Source organism: Coregonus clupeaformis, chromosome 6 (genome assembly GCF_020615455.1).
Source record: "Coregonus clupeaformis isolate EN_2021a chromosome 6, ASM2061545v1, whole genome shotgun sequence".
Classification (NCBI taxonomy): Eukaryota; Metazoa; Chordata; class Actinopteri; order Salmoniformes; family Salmonidae; genus Coregonus; species Coregonus clupeaformis.
The window spans coordinates 49,807,276-49,824,610 of NC_059197.1; the positions used below are offsets into that span (position 1 = coordinate 49,807,276).

Here is a 17,335-nt window from a genome sequence, read left to right on the forward strand (position 1 = left end):
TTGGAGTAGAAGACACCAATTATGTAAAAGCGACCTCTTTGACAAAATACTCCATGCCAGTTAGTTTTACTATTCACTACATACTACTATTTTAAATAGAAATGAATAGCCTACATTCGCTCAATTTTTCAAGTTCAATTGATGTAATCAGCAGGGATAATGCCTACTGCATTCTTCTACTATTCTACTTATTATTCTACTGCGTCTTTAACAGCTAATTAAGGTTTCCCTTGCTCACCTGTGGAATGTATAAAAGGGTAACGTTTTGGACAGAATTTGTTTTATTACGTCACCACCATCGTTATCAATTGAGGAATGGCCACAGTAAAGGAGAGAGCTGCTGCGCTGAATTTGTCTGGAAAGCTGTGTCTGCGTTCTCCAGGTAAAAACTTTGACATTTATTGATGGATGTAGTTGTATGGACGAATCAACTCCTCATTAGCCTACATGCTCGCCATATTTTTCTAAATAACAATCAAACCAATGACTCCCATGTTTTTTCTTCTTCTAAATATTACTTTCCCCTCCTATAGAAGGCCCTCTTATTTAATTGAACTGACAGTTTGTTGTCCTGGAAGGAATTGTGGTCTGCCAACGTCACTGTTGATCATGCACTGGCTGCTGACAGTTTAACCAAGGATAAGGTTAAACCTTTCAAACCTGTTTTGCTTTTTTCTCACTCATTTTGTATTACAGGTCATGGCATGGTCAATAAGCCATTCCAGGCCTCTCCTATATGGAGGAGCGTCATTGCCAACCTCAAGATGTCAGTGAAGGTGAAGCGAAGGCGCCTTCACCTGAAGTCGCATAATGACTGCTTTCTGGGGTCAGATGCAGTGGACGTGGTGTTGGCCCATATAGTCCAGAGCAAGTTCTTTGAAGGTGCTGACATCTCACGGGACAAGGTGGTGCGTGTTTGCCAGACCCTCCTGGACTGTAAGGTGTTTGAGACGGTTGGAGCAAAAATCTTTGGTAAAGATAAGAAGCAAGATGTTTTCCAGGACAGCAAGGGTTACCTCTACAGGTTTCTGAACACACAAATGCCCTCTATGGATGAACTTGAAAAAGGAGTCCTTTCTCCTGGTATTCAAAGCACTTTTTGCAGTGCTTCTTGCAGGTGGTTATTTGTTTTGATTCTGTTTCTGCTTTGTATTTGAGAAGTCTATGACATTATAATTGGATGTAGTCTGTTTTTTTATTGACTTTGGCTTCAAATCTTGCAGGCAAGAGGAACAACTCTCTTCACATGGTACACCTCTGAGATTCAACCAACTGTTGGAGACAGGCCTGGGAAACCTGAGTCTGAGTCCAAGCAAAGCACACATTGACTCTCCATTACCACAGACCTGTAAGTCATCTACTCTCATAGTGTAAAGTTGGTATCATCTGATTCAACTACATCAGGGGTGCTGGTGTTGGGCAAAAACTAAAATGTGCGGCATCTCGGTCCCCAGGACTAGTATTGAACACTAGTTGACAGTCCATTCCTTTTACTCTGTAGTGGTTGATGAAGTGTGGCGGGAGGAGACGATGCTGAGACTGCTGCAGCTGGTAGAGCTCCCTATGTTGGACAATCTGTTGGAAAGCGGAGAGGCCTCTCCCCGTCGCATGGCACAGAGGGACCCAGACTTGATTTACACCAGCAACTACCTGGACCGTGAGATCCTGAGGGCCTTCAAGGACTCACAGTATGTAGTGATTAATCATCGGTCTTACTTGAATATCTAATATGGATATTTCTAACATGAATGGAGCTTATCTCATGCAGGCCTACGGTGTACAATATTCCTGGTGGTGAGCGACAACAGTTTCAGTGGCACAGGATTATTTATTTTCTTCTGTTGAAGGGAGGATAATTGGCTTACAGCAGCATTGGACTGTCTGGAGTTCCTGCCTGACCAGCAGGTGGTAGAGGTGAGCCGTGAGCTGCCCAAGTGTCCAGACGTGGTGGGTGTTGGCCAGGGCCAGCCCTGTTGCTCAGGCTCCGGCACCCAGCAGTGCAAACTGCTGCTGTATGATACACTGGTGAAATACTACGGCCAGCCCGACCGCTCATCCCTGCTCGCCAACCACATGTCCGACATCTACACTGGGGTTACCGAATTACTAGGTGAGACTGGAGCTATGACCACTTTACGTTACTTGGGTCATGATTGGCACTGTTTTTATTAAACTTTTGTTTTACTGTTTCCAGGTCTATCATAAGCAATGTGTAGGGCTGCATTAACTTGTACTTATTTTTGCAGTGAATGCAAAGTTTGATAAAGCTCTTGAGGCACTGCAGTTGTGTTTGAAGCTTCTGCACCCTCGTAAGCGGGAGGAGCTGCACACATTGTTGAGCTTCATGGCTATGGCTGCAGACCCGCTGGAAATCAAGCTGGACAAAGAGGTGAAGACCATGGGGTCAGGGTCAGTTACTGTTATGGGTCAGTTATTTCCGTATGGAGTCAGAGCATTATTATTAATTTACTTTTTACTCATTTAGCAGACGCTCTCTCTCCAGAGCAATTTACAGGAGCAATTAGGGTTAAGTGCCTTGCGCAATATTTTTTTTCAGTCTGCTCTGGGATTTGAACATCTGGACATTCGGTTACTGACCCAACGCTCTTAACTGCTACGCTACCTGCCAGATCTTGATTAACCAGAATCAAATTATGCTTCATTATGTTGGAATAACTCATATTCTCATTTTCAGATTGAGAACAAAATGGTAGTGAAGATGGCTTTTTCCAGAGCCGTCATCCACAACAAATCTCTAGCCAAAGAGAAAGTGGACCTCCTGGTGCTGTTCATGCTGGACAATCGCCATTACATTTTTAAGGTATTCTTGTTTTGTTGGCAGAGCAGTGACTGATTTTATTTGGGTCCTTGAAAAGCTATGTACAGAGTGTACAAAACATTGTGCTCTTTCTATGAGACTGACCAGGTGAATCCAGGTGAAAGCTATGATCTCTTACTGATGTCACTTATTAAATCCACTTCAATCAGTGTAGTCAAGGGAAGGAGACAGGTTAAAGAAGGATGTTTAAGCCTTGAGACATGGCTTTTGTATGTGTGCAAATTCAGAGGGTGAATCGGCAAGACAAAATCTTTAAGTGCCTTTGAACGGGGTATGGTAGTAGGTGCCAGGTGCACCGGTTTGCGTGTCAACTGCAAAGCTGCTAGGCTTTTCATGCTCAACAGTTTCCTCTGTATCAAGAATGGTCCACTACCCAAAAGAAATCCAGGCAACTTGACACAACTGTGAAGCATTGGCGTTGACATGGGCCAGCATCCCTGTGGAACGTTTGACACATTGTAGAGTCCATTCCCCAATGAATTGAGGCTGTTCTGAGGGCTAAAGGAGGGAGGGAGGGGGGGGGTTGCGTGCACACACACAACTCAATATTCGGAAGGCGTTAATGATTTGTACAGTGTAAATCCCATGTATTTCTTTTTATTATTAACACTTGTGAAAATGCCTTATGAACGTGCATGCATTCATTACATTATTACGTTTAATACATGGCTGGCTTGAAACATTTCTGCCTCAGATACCAGGATCTTTGCACAAGCTGGTCAGTGACAAACTTGCCAGAGTTGTTCAAGGGGAACAACCAGATGTGACAGGTAAAATATCTATCTGGTAGTAGGCTTTGGAGAGTGCTGACCGCCTCGAATACATCACTTACATTTTGTTCTCTCCGTTGTCCTTAGGGTCCACCTTCTGTCAGCAAGTCTCAACAAAGGCTTATACTGACTGTACTCAAAGAACAACACATGAAGAGCTGTTGGTGTTACTGAGGAATATTAATGAAGACCCAAAGCACTCTGCCAAAGAGAGGAAACGGCTCCTCAGGCAATTTTACCAAGGCCACCCAGAAATATTTGTTCAGTATTTTGGGGATTCTATGTCTGCTGTGGGTGTGTAGCCAGTGTCAATGTTGTCAAAAGATCACACTTTGTACAGGCCTAGGTCACTTTGTATGCATGTGATTCTGAATTATATTTAAATAAAGTCCTAATTCATGGATACCATGGTACTTGAATTTAACTCAAGTGGGAGAATTCTGATTGCATCAGTCTTGTACATATTGGTCTTGAAATAAGTTCCCATGTAGCCTATTTGTGTTGAGGGATACATTGCACACTGTCATAATCATAAATACTGAAATTGTAGCCTTCTGAGAAACAATGACTTGGAAAGTCATTGAAAGATGAGCTCAGTTTCCCACAGTCTCCAAAAGGCAATCTGCAAATTTGAACTCTTGAGGTTCCGAGTTTTTGAATTCTTGACAGTTCGACGTCCTTTTCACCGGTTTCCACTTACCACAGCCACAAAGTCAAAATTGGCTTTTTGGTCTTTAAAATAAGGTTAGGTTTAAAATCACATTTAAAGAGAAATTGTAGAAATAGGCGGGGTTTATGACTTTGTCTGTGGTAACTAGTGACCATTTTCACCGGAGATCAATAACGTTTAGTGCTATTGGGGATCCTTGGGATGTAGATGGAGCATGAGGCTTGTGTGCTCCATCACTCAACTGCTGTCCATCAATTTCATGTCTGGCCAAAGAAGTCGATCGAAGCCAAGGTAGCTAATTAGCAAACTACAGTATACGGTTTATTGCACACAGATTGTTTTCTGTTGGCACTTTCTTACTAGTGCATGTAGCGAGGCTGGCAATCTGCTGGGGTAGGGAGGTGATGTCATTTTGAAATCACACAACATTGGTTTAGTCCTGATAAAGAACTAACATTGTTCTGCGCAAGTGATCTAAGCTAATGTAGCTAAAGCCACAGAGCTCGGATTGTTTTTGTTTCATCACCATAATAGGATGGTCAGACATCACACAACTGAAAGTGAATTTTCCTAATTTAGTTTTCAGTTCCTGGCCTGAAGTGAGAGGAGCAACATGCCCAACGACTCTGACAAGCCTGGGGGTGGAGAAGACGAGCGCACAGAGCACAGGACTGACTCCTCTGAACAGTCCCTTAGTAAGAGAGTCCGAAGAGGCACACCCAGTCCTCATAGAGGGAACACCCCACAGTGTGAGTAGCACCTATAGGGTGGAAGTAGGGCCTGTCATGATATAGCTGCCTTAATGGTTCAAAATAAGGTACACTATATGAAGGCTTGAAGTCCAGAACTAGCAGATGTCATGTAAATATAAGTTGGTCCACATTCCTTTTGAGAGCTGCATAACCTGTTGCCGTTGCTCCCCTGTTTCACAGCCAGCCCACCAAGGTTTGTGTCAGTGGAGGAGCTCATGGAGACTGCTAACGGTGTGACCAACATGGCCCTGGCGCATGAGATGGTAGTGTTCACTGACTTCCAGGTGAAGCCCTCAGAGCCAGCAGAAGGAAGGTGAGCTCCTTGGATAGTCTTACGAATAGAAGTGGCTGTCACTATGTATTTTGATTGCTGTGCCATTGTTGGGATCTATTTTATTAGAATTAGATGTGATGCCTAGCTTAAAAAGAATACATTACTGATTAAACATAATAGGTTTGTGCTGTACTGATATAGATTGTTTAACATAACAAGCTGTGACTAATGTGAGGAACCGTTAGGGGGGAGGCTGAGATAGACTTGTGACACACACACACACACTGCCTCTTTGTTAAACCGCTCAAGGACATGTGTACTGCAACAATGAAGAAGAGGAAACTATGTCTGAGGGTTGCTGACTCTCGAGACAAGTTGCAAAAAACAACTAATGCCCGGCAACAGTGAAGCGCCAAGAGGCTGGGACCAGCCTGAGCGCCAACGATAGGTTGAGTAAGTCTAAACCACTCTCAGCCTCTACTCTGATAGGCCTGCCTGGAGCAGGAACTATCTCTGTCAGAGTATCAAAAGAATAACTTTGGGTTGGGACAGTTAGTTCTCTGTTTTGCCCTGCGAGGTGTTACAGTGAACCCGTATATACGAAAATTGCATTTACCATTTATTCGCTTGACTAATTATATTAATAAAAAAGCTGAGAATATATTCAGTGACTTAGTGTTAAATTCTGTTCTGATACCAGATTCGAATTACGCAACTTAACACCATGCACAATTGTAAGACCTGACGTACTGATGCTAGCATCCACATTTTGTATTGTCATTAAAATTCTTCTTCTTGCTGTGCTCCCAGTTTCGAAAAAAAGAGTGAAGGAGATGATGCATAAAACATTCTGGAGGCACAGTTGAGCGAGAACCCACCATCTTATGATAATGCAATCAAACTTCTGGCAGAGATCAGAGGTAAGACAGCGGAGGGTTAGGAGGACCGTTGACACTTGGAGGCAAACAACAGACCAAATAACCTTGATGGATAAGTTTGCTAGGCCATGTTTTATCATTCAAAAGATAATTTTTTATTAATTCTCCTAGACGCTGCTGTCCTTTCTGCTACCGGGTCATGGGCGACTGAGGGGCCAAATTGAGGAGGTACTAGACCTCTGATCCAGCAGCAGGCAGAGAACGGAGCTCTGGACATCAGTAAGGTGGTTGAGTTTGTCGTTGGTATGATGGGTTCACTCTGCGCTCCGAGCCAAGCCGAGGAAATCAGGAAGCTTATGGAAATCACAGACCTTGTGCCTCTATTAAAGTAAGTCAGCAGTCAATGCTTTTGAGTGCTGGAATGGGGTTATGTTGCTACCTCCGCCTTTGTGCAAGGAGGAGCAGGAGGAGCACTGCCAGCACTGCCAGAGCCCTGCAAAATGACATCCAGCAGGCCACAAATGTGCATGTGTCTGCTCAAACGGTCAGAAACAGACTCCATGAGGGTGGTATGAGGGCCCGACGTCCACAGGTGGGGTTTGTGCTTACAGCCCAACACCGTGCAGGACGTTTGGCATTTGCCAGAGAACACCAATATTGGCAAATTCGCCACTGGCGCCCTGTGCTCTTCACAGATGAAAGCAGGTTCACACTGAGCACATGTGACAGAGTCTGGAGACGCCGTGGAGAACGTTCTGCTGCCTGCAACATCCTCCAGCATGACCGGTTTGGCGGTGGGTCAGTCATGGTGTGGGGTGGCATTTCTTTGGGGGGCCGCACAGCCCTCCATGTGCTCGCCAGAGGTAGCCTGACTGCCATTAGGTACCGAGATGAGATCCTCAGACCCCTTGTGAGACCATATGCTGGTGCGGTTGGCCCTGGGTTCCTCCTAATGCAAGACATCATGTGGCTGGAGTGTGTCAGCAGTTCCTGCAAGAGGAAGGCATTGATGCTATGGACTGGCCCGCCCGTTCCCCAGACCTGAATCCAATTGAGCACATCTGGGACATCATGTCACGCTCCATCCACCAACGCCACGTTGCACCACAGACTGTCCAGGAGTTGGCGGATGCTTTAGTCCAGGTCTGGGAGGAGATCCCTCAGGAGACCATCCGCCACCTCATCAGGAGCATGCCCAGGCGTTGTAGGGAGGTCATACAGGCACGTGGAGGCCACACACACTACTGAGCCTCATTTTGACTTGTTTTAAGGACATTACATCAAAGTTGGATCAGCCTGTAGTGTGGTTTTCCACTTTAATTTGGAGGGTGACTCCAAATCCAGACCTACATGGGTTGATACATTTGATTTCCATTGATAATTTTTGTGTGATTTTGTTGTCAGCACATTCAACTATGTAAAGGAAAAAGTATTTAATAAGATTATTTCATTCATTCAGATCTAGGATGTGTTATTTTAGTGTTCCCTTTATTTTTTTTAGCAGTGTATATGTTTATGTGACACAACTGATGTCTCCCTTTCTTTGTCATACTAACAAGGCCTTATTTTCCAAAAATGTGTGCCTGGAATTTCTAACATCCCTGTCACTACTGTGATATTGTCATACTCTGTCTAATAGGGCATTATTTCCAGTGTTGGATAAAATGAAACTTGATATGGCCAATTTTGCAGTCAGCAGCATCCGACCCCACCTTCTGCAGCAATCCGTTGAGTATGAACGGAAGAAATTCCAGGAGTTTGTCGAAAAACAACCCAGTAAGAAGGACATCATTAGCGTCTCACAACTGATCATTGTTAATCACTAATGCTTCAATCATCATTGGCTGAACAAACGTACCTTAGCTGTTTTGTGCTGCACTTGAATGGCTCTTACTGTAGATAATGTACAGTGCCTTCAGAAAACTATTCACACACCTTGGCTTTTTCCACATTTTGTTGTGTTAAAGTGGGATTAAAATGTATTTAATTGTAATTTTTTTGTTGATGATCTACACAAAATACTCTGTCAAAGAGTAAATGATCATAAAATAAATGAATGGAAAATAAAACACGAATACATTTTGATTAGATAAGTATTCAACCCCCTGAGTCAATACATGTTAGAATCACCTTTGGCAGTGATTACAGCAGTGAGTCTTTCTGGGTAAGTCTCTAAGAGCTTTACAAACCTGGATTGTACAATACTTGCCCATTATTATTTTTCAAATTCTTCAAGCTCTGTCAAGTTGGTTTTTGATCATTGCTAGACATCCATTTTCAAGTCTTGCCATAGATTTTCAAGCCAGTTTGAGTCAAAACTGTAACTAGGCCACTCAGGAACATTCAATGTCATCTTGGTAAGTAACTCCAGTGTATATTTGGCCTTGTGTTTTCGGTTATTGTCCTGCTGAAAGGTAGTGTCTGTTGGAAAGCAGACTGAACCAGGTTTTCCTCTAGGACGTGGTCTGTGCATAGCTCTATTCCTTTTATTTATAAAAAGCAATTTTTTTGTCCATTTAAAATAACATCAAATTGATGAGACATTGTGTAGACAGTGTAGACATTGTTAATGTTGTAAATGGCTATTGTAGCTGGAAACTGCTGATTTTTTATGGAATATCTACATAGGCGCACAGAGGCCCATTATCAGCAATCATCAGTCCCGTGATCCAATGGCACGTTGTGTTTGCTAATCCAAGTTTATCATTTTAAAAGGCTAATTGATCATTAGAAAACCCTTTTGCAATTATGTTAGCACAGCTGAAAACTGTTGTGCTGATTAAAGAAGCAATAAAACTGGCATTCTTGAGACTAGTTGAGTATCTGGAGCATCAGCAATTGTGGGTTCAATTACATTTACGTCATTTAGCAGACGCTCTTATCCAGAGCGACTTACAGTTAGTGAGTGCATAAATGTTTCATACTGGCCCCCCGTGGGAAACGAACCCACAACCCTGCCGTTGCAAGCGCCATGCTCTACCAACTGAGCTACAGGGGACTAACAGGCTCAAAATGGCCAGAAACAAAGAATGTTCTTCTGAAACTCGTCAGTCTATTCTTGTTCTGAGAAATGAAGGCTATTCCATGCGAGAAATTGCCAAGAAACTGAAGATCTCATACAACGCTGTGTACTACTCCCTTCACAGAACAGCGCAAACTGGCTCTAACCACAATAGAAAGAGGAGTGGGAGGCACAACTGAGCAAGAGGACAAATACATTAGAGTGTTTAGTTTGAGAAACAGGCGCCTCACAGGTCCTCAACTGGCAGCTTCATTAAATAGTACCCGCAAAACACCAGTCTCAACATCAACAGTGAAGAGGTGACTCCGGGATGCTGACCTTCTAGGCAGAGTTGCAAAGAAAAAGCCATATCTCAGACTGCCCATCTTAATCTTTTCTTTTTATTGGCCAGTCTGAGATATGGCTTTTTCTTTGCAACTCTGCCTAGAAGGTCAGCATCCCGGAGTCGCCTCTTCACTGTTGACGTTGAGACTGGTGTTTTGCGGGTACTATTTAATGAAGCTGCCAGTTGAGGACCTGTGAGGCCAAGTCATGACAAATCTGTGTTTGAAATTCACTGCTCGACTGATGGACCTTAAAGAGTTCCTGAACAGCGCCGGAGAAGATGGCTGCCGTTTTACAGCCCTCTAACCAATTGTACTATTATGTGTGTTTTTCCGCGTTATTTGTAATTTATTTTGTACATAATGTTTCTGCCATCGTCTCTTATAACCAAAAAGAGCTTCTGGATATCAGGACAGCGATTACTCACCTCGCATTGGACGAAGATTTTTTCTTCAATGAGGCGGCCGCGAAGGATATCATACAGACACCCGACAAGGCCCAAATCCCCGTCTTGCACTGAATGAGTTGTACAAGGCCATTAATCAACAGGAAAACGCTCATCCAGATGCAGCGCTCCTAGTGGCTGGGGACTTTAATGCAGGGAAACTTAAATCTGTTTTACCTAATTTCTACCAGCATGTTAAATGTGCAACCAGAGGGGAAAAAACTCTAGACCACCTTTACTCCACACACAGAGACGCATACAAAGCTATCCCTCGCCCTCCATTTGGCAAATCTGACCATAACTCTATCCTCCTGATTCCTGCTTATAAGCAAAAACTGAAGCAGGAAGCACCAGTGATTCGGTTAATAAAAAAGTGGTCAGATGACGCAGATGCTAAGCTACAGGACTGTTTTGCTAGCACAGACTGGAACATGTTCTGGGATTCTTCAGACAGCATTGAAGAGTACACCACATCAGTCACTGGCTTCATCAATAAGTGCATCGATGATGTCGTCCCCACAGTGACCGTACGTACATACCCCCAACCAGAAGCCATGGATTACAGGAAACATCCGCACTGAGCTAAAGGGTAGAGCTGCCGCTTTCAAGGAACGGGACTCTAACCCGGACGCTTATAAGAAATCCCGCTATGACCTCCGACGAACCATCAAACAGGCAAAGAGTCAATACAGGTCTAAGATTGAATCATACTACACTGGCTCTGACGCTCGTCGGATGTGGCAGGGCTTGAAAACTATTACAGACTACAAAGGGAAGCACAGCCGCGAGCTGCCCAGTGACACAAGCCTACCAGACGAGCTAAACCACTTCTATGCTCGCTTCGAGGCAAGCAACACTGAAGCATGCATGAGAGCACCAGCTGTTCCGGATGACTATGTGATCACGCTCTCCGTAGCCGATGTAAGACTTTTAAGCAGGTCAACATTCACAAGGCCGCAGGGCCAGACGGATTACCAGGACGTGTACTCCGAGCATGTGCTGACCAACTGGCAAGTGTCTTCACTGACATTTTCAACATGTCCCTGACTGAGTCTGTAATACCAACATGTTTCAAGCAGACCACCATAGTCCCCGTGCCCAAGAACTCTAAGATAACCTGCCTAAATGACTACCGACCCGTAGCACTGACGTCTGTAGCCATGAAGTGCTTTGAAAGACTGGTCATGGCTCACATCAACAGCATAATCCCAGAAACCCTAGACCCACTCCAATTTGCATACCGCCCCAACAGATCCACAGATGATGCAATCTCTATCGCACTCCACACTGCCCTTTCCCACCTGGACAAGAGGAACACCTACGTGAGAATGCTATTCATTGACTACAGCTCAGCATTCAACACCATAGTGCCCTCTAAGCTCATCACTAAGCTAAGGATCCTGGGACTAAACACCTCCCTCTGCAACTGGATCCTGGACTTCCTGACGGGCCGCCCCAGGTGGTAAGGGTAGGTAACAACACATCTGCCACACTGATCCTCAACACGGGGGCCCCTCAGGGGTGCGTGCTCAGTCCCCTCCTGTACTCTCTGTTCACCCATGACTGCATGGCCAGGCACGACTCCAACACCATCATTAAGTTTGCCGACGACACAACAGTGGTAGGCCTGATCACCGACAACGATGAGACAGCCTATAGGGAGGAGGTCAGAGATCTGGCCGTGTGGTGCCAGGACAACAACCTCTCCCTCAACGTGACCAAGACAAAGGAGATGATTGTGGACTACAGGAAAAAAAAGAGGACTGAGCACACCCCCATTCTCATCGACGGGGCTGTAGTGGAACAGGTTGAGAGCTTCAAGTTCCTTGGTGTCCACATCACCAACGAACTATCATGGTCCAAACACACCAAGACAGTCGTGAAGAGGGCACGACAAAGCCTATTCCCCCTCAGGAGACTAAAAAGATTTGGCATGGGTCCTCAGATCCTCAAAAAATTCTACAGCTGCACCATCGAGAGCATCCTGACTGGTTGCATCACCGCCTGGTATGGCAACTGCTTGGCCTCCGACCGCAAGGCTCTACAGAGGGTAGTGCGTACGGCCCAGTACATCACTGGGGCAAAGCTTCCTGCCATCCAGGACCTCTATACCAGGCGGTGTCAGAGGAAGGCCCTCAAAATTGTCAAAGACTCCAGCCACCCTAGTCATAGACTGTTCTCTCTGCTACCGCATGGCAAGCGGTACCGGAGTGCCAAGTCTAGGTCCAAAAGACTTCTCAACAGCTTCTACCCCCAAGCCATAAGACTCCTGAACAGCTAATCATGGCTACCCGGACTATTTGCACTGCCCCCCCACCCCATCCTTTTTACGCTGCTGCTACTCTGTTAAGTATTTATGCATAGTCACTTTAACTCTACCCACATGTACATATTACCTCAACTACCTCAACTAGCCGGTGCCCCCGCACATTGACTCTGCAACGGTACCCCCTGTATATATAGCCTCCCTACTGTCACTTTATTTTACTTCTGCTCTTTTTTTCTCAACACTTTTTTTGTTGTTGTTTTATTCTTACTTTTTTTGTTTAAAATAAATGCACTGTTGGTTAAGGGCTGTAAGTAAGCATTTCACTGTAATGTCTGCACCTGTTGTATTCGGCGCATGTGACCAATAAAATTTGATTTGATTTGATAATTGTATGTTTGGGGTACAGAGATGGGGTAGTCATTCAAAAATCAAGTTACACACCATTATTGCACACAGTTAGTCTATGCAACTTATCTGACTTGTTAAGCTAATTTTACTCCTGAAGTTATTTAGGCTTGTCATAATTATAACTTTTAATGTTTTATTAATTTGTAAAAATGTCCCAAAAACATAATTCCAGTTTGACATTATGAGTTATTGTGTGTAGATCAGTGACACAAAATCTAAATGTAATCCATTTTATATTCAGGTTGTAACACAAAATCTAGAAAAATTCAAAGGGGTCGAATACTTTCTGAAAGCATTGTAAATGTTTGTGGAGTAATATGCAAATGCCTTAGACTTCACTGAGAAGTGGCTTCAAGACTCAAAAATCTCTACTCCATGAAGATCAAGCGGTTGGGCCAGGTAGTTCCACCACTTCCCTCACTGTGCACAACCATGCTTACCTGCATCTGCTTAAGTGGGACCACGCCTCTGATCCATTCCCTGAGGTAGGCATGTCTATCATACACCTTGCACAGGCCTGTGGCCTAACAGTGGTTTAGGACTGGCTTTTAGAAAATCATCACGTTTTTTCTCTCTGCCCTGGACCAGGTGCATTTCCAGGAGATGCAGCAGGACTTGGATCAGCTGGTTCTGGTGGCGTCTGTGCTGCTCATAGTGTACAACACCACAGGGGAGGCCATCTCAGGCCTGCCAGGCCTTATGGACAGACTCAAGAGGACCATTAGGGTTCTGCTCAGAGAGATGCACATGCCGTAAGTACACATTTAAACTAGTGATGTGCATTCAGTCTTTTCGGTGAGCCGGATCTTTAGGCATAGTAACTACTCTTGTTTGTCATACAGAATACTCAGAGCCCTCATTCATTTTGTGAATTTATGAACTTACCCAACCCTTAACTTTGGTCTTTAGGTCTTTCTGTGCAGATGAAGCCTTAGCTACCATTGGATAAAGGATGTGTGTGGAGCTAAGTGGATGTCTGTCTGAACATGGCTTTTCCACGTTCTCCACCAACCGGCAGAGCATTCTGAAAGGCCAGATCTCAGCTGTTACTCTCCCAGACAACACCATCTGCAAGCTTATAGGTAACCTAACTTCATTCTATGTCATCCACTGTTTAATGTATTTTGCCAAATGCTTTCCCCAATTCCTCTCCATAAAGTTCTGTGCAAAATATAGTTTGTCTGTATCTTCGGTCTGTTCCTTGATCATCGTTTACATGTGTGGTCGTGGCAATTACATGATCTGCCTGTGATGATAGCATACCTAGTTTGCTGCTCTACTGTGACAGTTTAACACTGAGCATGACAATTATTTCCTTACTCAGACTCCCGCATCCAGACCTACCTGCTTGCCTTGCTGGAGTCCAGTCACAGGAGTGCTCAAACCCTACCAGGGGGCCTAGCTCCAGTCAGCAAAGAGCTGGAAGAGATTGCCATGAGGTTTGGCCGTCTGGTCCACTTCAACAAATTGGTTTATTCCCCTTTCTACCAAAAGATACTACAGGAGATTGTGCAAGAAGGGGAAAGTCACGACACCTAGGCTTGAACACTGAACTGTTAAATAAAATGGGATCACTGTAGGTTATCCATTTTTTTCCATTTTATGGCTAGAGATAATGCAATGATGCCAATATTAATTGATATGAAAATACTTATACAAGTTCTGTTGCATTCACTTTTTACTTATTTGATGATGGGTGTATCACATCTGTTTATGGATTGGTACAGCAACCACAGGTAAGAAGGGCACAATGCAAAACTGCATGTTTTTCTTAAATATATATATATATATATATATATATATATATATATATATACACACATATACAGTGGGGGAAAAAAGTATTTGATCCCCTGCTGATTTTGTACGTTTGCCCACTGACAAAGAAATGATCAGTCTATCATTTTAATGGTAGGTTTATTTGAACAGTGAGAGACAGAATAACAACAAAAAAACGCATGTCAAAAATGTTATAAATTGATTTGCATTTTAATGAGGGAAATAAGTATTTGACCCCCTCTCAATCAGAAAGATTTCTGGCTCCCAGGTGTCTTTTATACAGGTAACGAGCTGAGATTAGGAGCACACTCTTAAAGGGAGTGCTCCTAATCTCAGTTTGTTACCTGTATAAAAGACACCTGTCCACCGAAGCAATCAATAATCAGATTCCAAACTCTCCACCATGGCCAAGACCAAAGAGCTCTCCAAGGATGTCAGGGACAAGATTGTAGACCTACACAAGGCTGGAATGGGCTACAAGACCATCGCCAAGCAGCTTGGTGAGAAGGTGACAACAGTTGGTGCGATTATTCGCAAATGGAAGAAACACAAAATAACTGTCAATCTCCCTCTGCCTGGGGCTCCATGCAAGATCTCACCTCGTGGAGTTGCAATGATCATGAGAACGGTGAGGAATCAGCCCAGAACTACATGGGAGGATCTTGTCAATGATCTCAAGGCAGCTGGGACCATAGTCACCAAGAAAACAATTGGTAACACACTACGCCGTGAAGGACTGAAATCCTGCAGCGCCCGCAAGGTCCCCCTGCTCAAGAAAGCACATATACATGCCCATCTGAAGTTTGCCAATGAACATCTGAATGATTCAGAGGAGAACTGGGTGAAAGTGTTGTGGTCAGATGAGACCAAAATGGAGCTCTTTTGCATCAACTCAACTCACCGTGTTTGGAGGAGGAGGAATGCTGCCTATGACCCCAAGAACACCTTCCCCACCGTCAAACATGGAGGTGGAAACATTATGCTTTGGGGGTGTTTTTCTGCTAAGGGGACAGGACAACTTCACCGAATCAAAGGGACGATGGACGGGGCCATGTACCGTCAAATCTTGGGTGAGAACCTCCTTCCCACAGCCAGGGCATTGAAAATGGGTCGTGGATGGGTATTCCAGCATGACAATGACCCAAAACACATGGCCAAGGCAACAAAGGAGTGGCTCAAGAACAAGCACATTAAGGTCCTGGAGTGGCCTAGCCAGTCTCCAGACCTTAATCCCATAGAAAATCTGTGGAGGGAGCTAAAGGTTCAAGTTGCCAAACGTCAGCTTCGAAACCTTAATGACTTGGAGAAGATCTGCAAAGAGGAGTGGGACAAAATCCCTCCTGAGATGTGTGCAAACCTGGTGGCCAACTACAAGAAACGTCTGACCTCTGTGATTGCCAACAAGGGTTTTGCCACCAAGTACTAAGTCATGTTTTGCAGAGGGGGCAAATACTTATTTCCCTCATTAAAATGCAAATCAATTGATAACATTTTTGACATGCGTTTTTCTGGATTTTTTTGTTGTTATTCTGTCTCTCACTGTTCAAATAAACCTACCATTAAAATTATAGACTGATCATGTCTTTGTCAGTGGGCAAACGTACAAAATCAGCAGGGGATCAAATACTTTTTTCCCTCACTGTACATACATACATACAATGTATTCCCAGAGGATAGCACTTAAAATGATTAATAATTAAAACACTTTCTTCTGTAAACTGCTATGTGTACTGTAAAGTACACATCAATGACATGGATACTTATTGGTGCCTTGCAAACCTTCATGGACCAGCTGATAATTCATGATTTGGTCATTGTTTAGGCTAAACATGTTTTTAAATGTTTTTATGAAAGGATAAATGGTAATACTGAACCATACACCATGGTTTTACAAGCTTTGTTTGCTTGTTGGCTTACTGATGCAGATGAAACCAGTCATGCATACAAATGTGTACACTGAGTATACAAAACATTAGAAACACCTTGCTTATATGTAGTAGTTAACCCACTGCCTTTTTGTGACTTTGAAGGTGAGAATGAGAAGAAAAATATTTAGAGGAACTAAATACTATATAAAACCAAAACATATATAGTGTATATATATTTCCTTTGTTGAAGAAATTAAACTAGTTTGTAACCCCAGGCTTTTTTTCCATGTTGACTATGAACTTGCTTGTTTACCCAACTGTGGGACAGACTATGTTTGTTCCCACACTCAGACTCTTGGCCTCCCATCCTATTCTAACCACCTCTCGCCGGCTTTGTATTCATGTTACCTGATGAAATTGCTGTACAATATGATCTTGTTGCCATCTAATGCACATTCAAATGTCATAAATCAACACTGCAGAGCTCTCCCTGTCCTCTGCCGTGCCCTGATTGTATTACTGCTGATGATATCTGGAAATGTGCATGTACACCCTGGCCCATCTACTGTTGCTACTGTCCCAATTCTGACTTGTGTTCTGAAATCTGCTTCACTGATTTCTGCTCTCGTAAAAGCCTGGGTTTTCTGCACGTTAACACTAGAAGCTTATTACCTAAAATTGATCAATTGAAAGTGCTCCAATCCAGATGTGTTTGTCATTACTGAGACGTGGTTAAGAAAGAGTGTTTTGAACACTGATGTTAACCTTTCTGGTTAAAATCTTTTTCGGCAAGACAGATCTTCCAAAGGTGGTAGAGTAGTAATCTTTACCAAGGAACACCTTCAGTGCTCAGTTGTCTCCACCAAGTCTGTCCCCAAACAATTTGATTTGCTGGTTTTAAGCATTAAACTTTCAAATAGCTCTTTGTTGACTGTTACTGGGTGTTATCGTCCACCATCAGCACTGGCCTGTACCCTAAATGCCCTAAGCTCTCTCCTGGCCCCTTACACTAAGTCTGAATTTGGCCTGCTAGGTGA

The 17,335-nt window shown here is 43.8% G+C and overlaps 2 protein-coding genes across 2 annotated transcripts; both read left to right on the forward strand.

The window, feature by feature from the left end:
• The first annotated feature begins 291 nt into the window (after positions 1 to 291).
• LOC121531399 (DEP domain-containing protein 7) lies at positions 292 to 4,033 on the forward strand. Its single transcript, XM_041836638.2, has 9 exons — positions 292 to 382; positions 697 to 1,117; positions 1,224 to 1,348; positions 1,502 to 1,688; positions 1,848 to 2,110; positions 2,247 to 2,389; positions 2,696 to 2,821; positions 3,534 to 3,609; positions 3,697 to 4,033. The coding sequence occupies exons 1-9, from the start codon at positions 316 to 318 to the stop codon at positions 3,909 to 3,911; spliced, it is 1,623 nt and encodes a 540-aa protein (XP_041692572.1). The 5' UTR covers positions 292 to 315; the 3' UTR covers positions 3,912 to 4,033.
• Positions 4,034 to 4,892: 859 nt separating this feature from the next.
• Positions 4,893 to 14,190, forward strand: tcp11l1 (t-complex 11, testis-specific-like 1). The gene is given in 11 exon segments (XM_045216928.1): positions 4,893 to 5,028; positions 5,212 to 5,344; positions 6,117 to 6,157; positions 6,160 to 6,225; positions 6,353 to 6,418; positions 6,421 to 6,571; positions 7,823 to 7,959; positions 13,033 to 13,136; positions 13,204 to 13,403; positions 13,561 to 13,733; positions 13,976 to 14,190. Coding segments are annotated over 11 exon segments (1,422 nt in total).
• Positions 14,191 to 17,335: the final 3,145 nt, after the last annotated feature.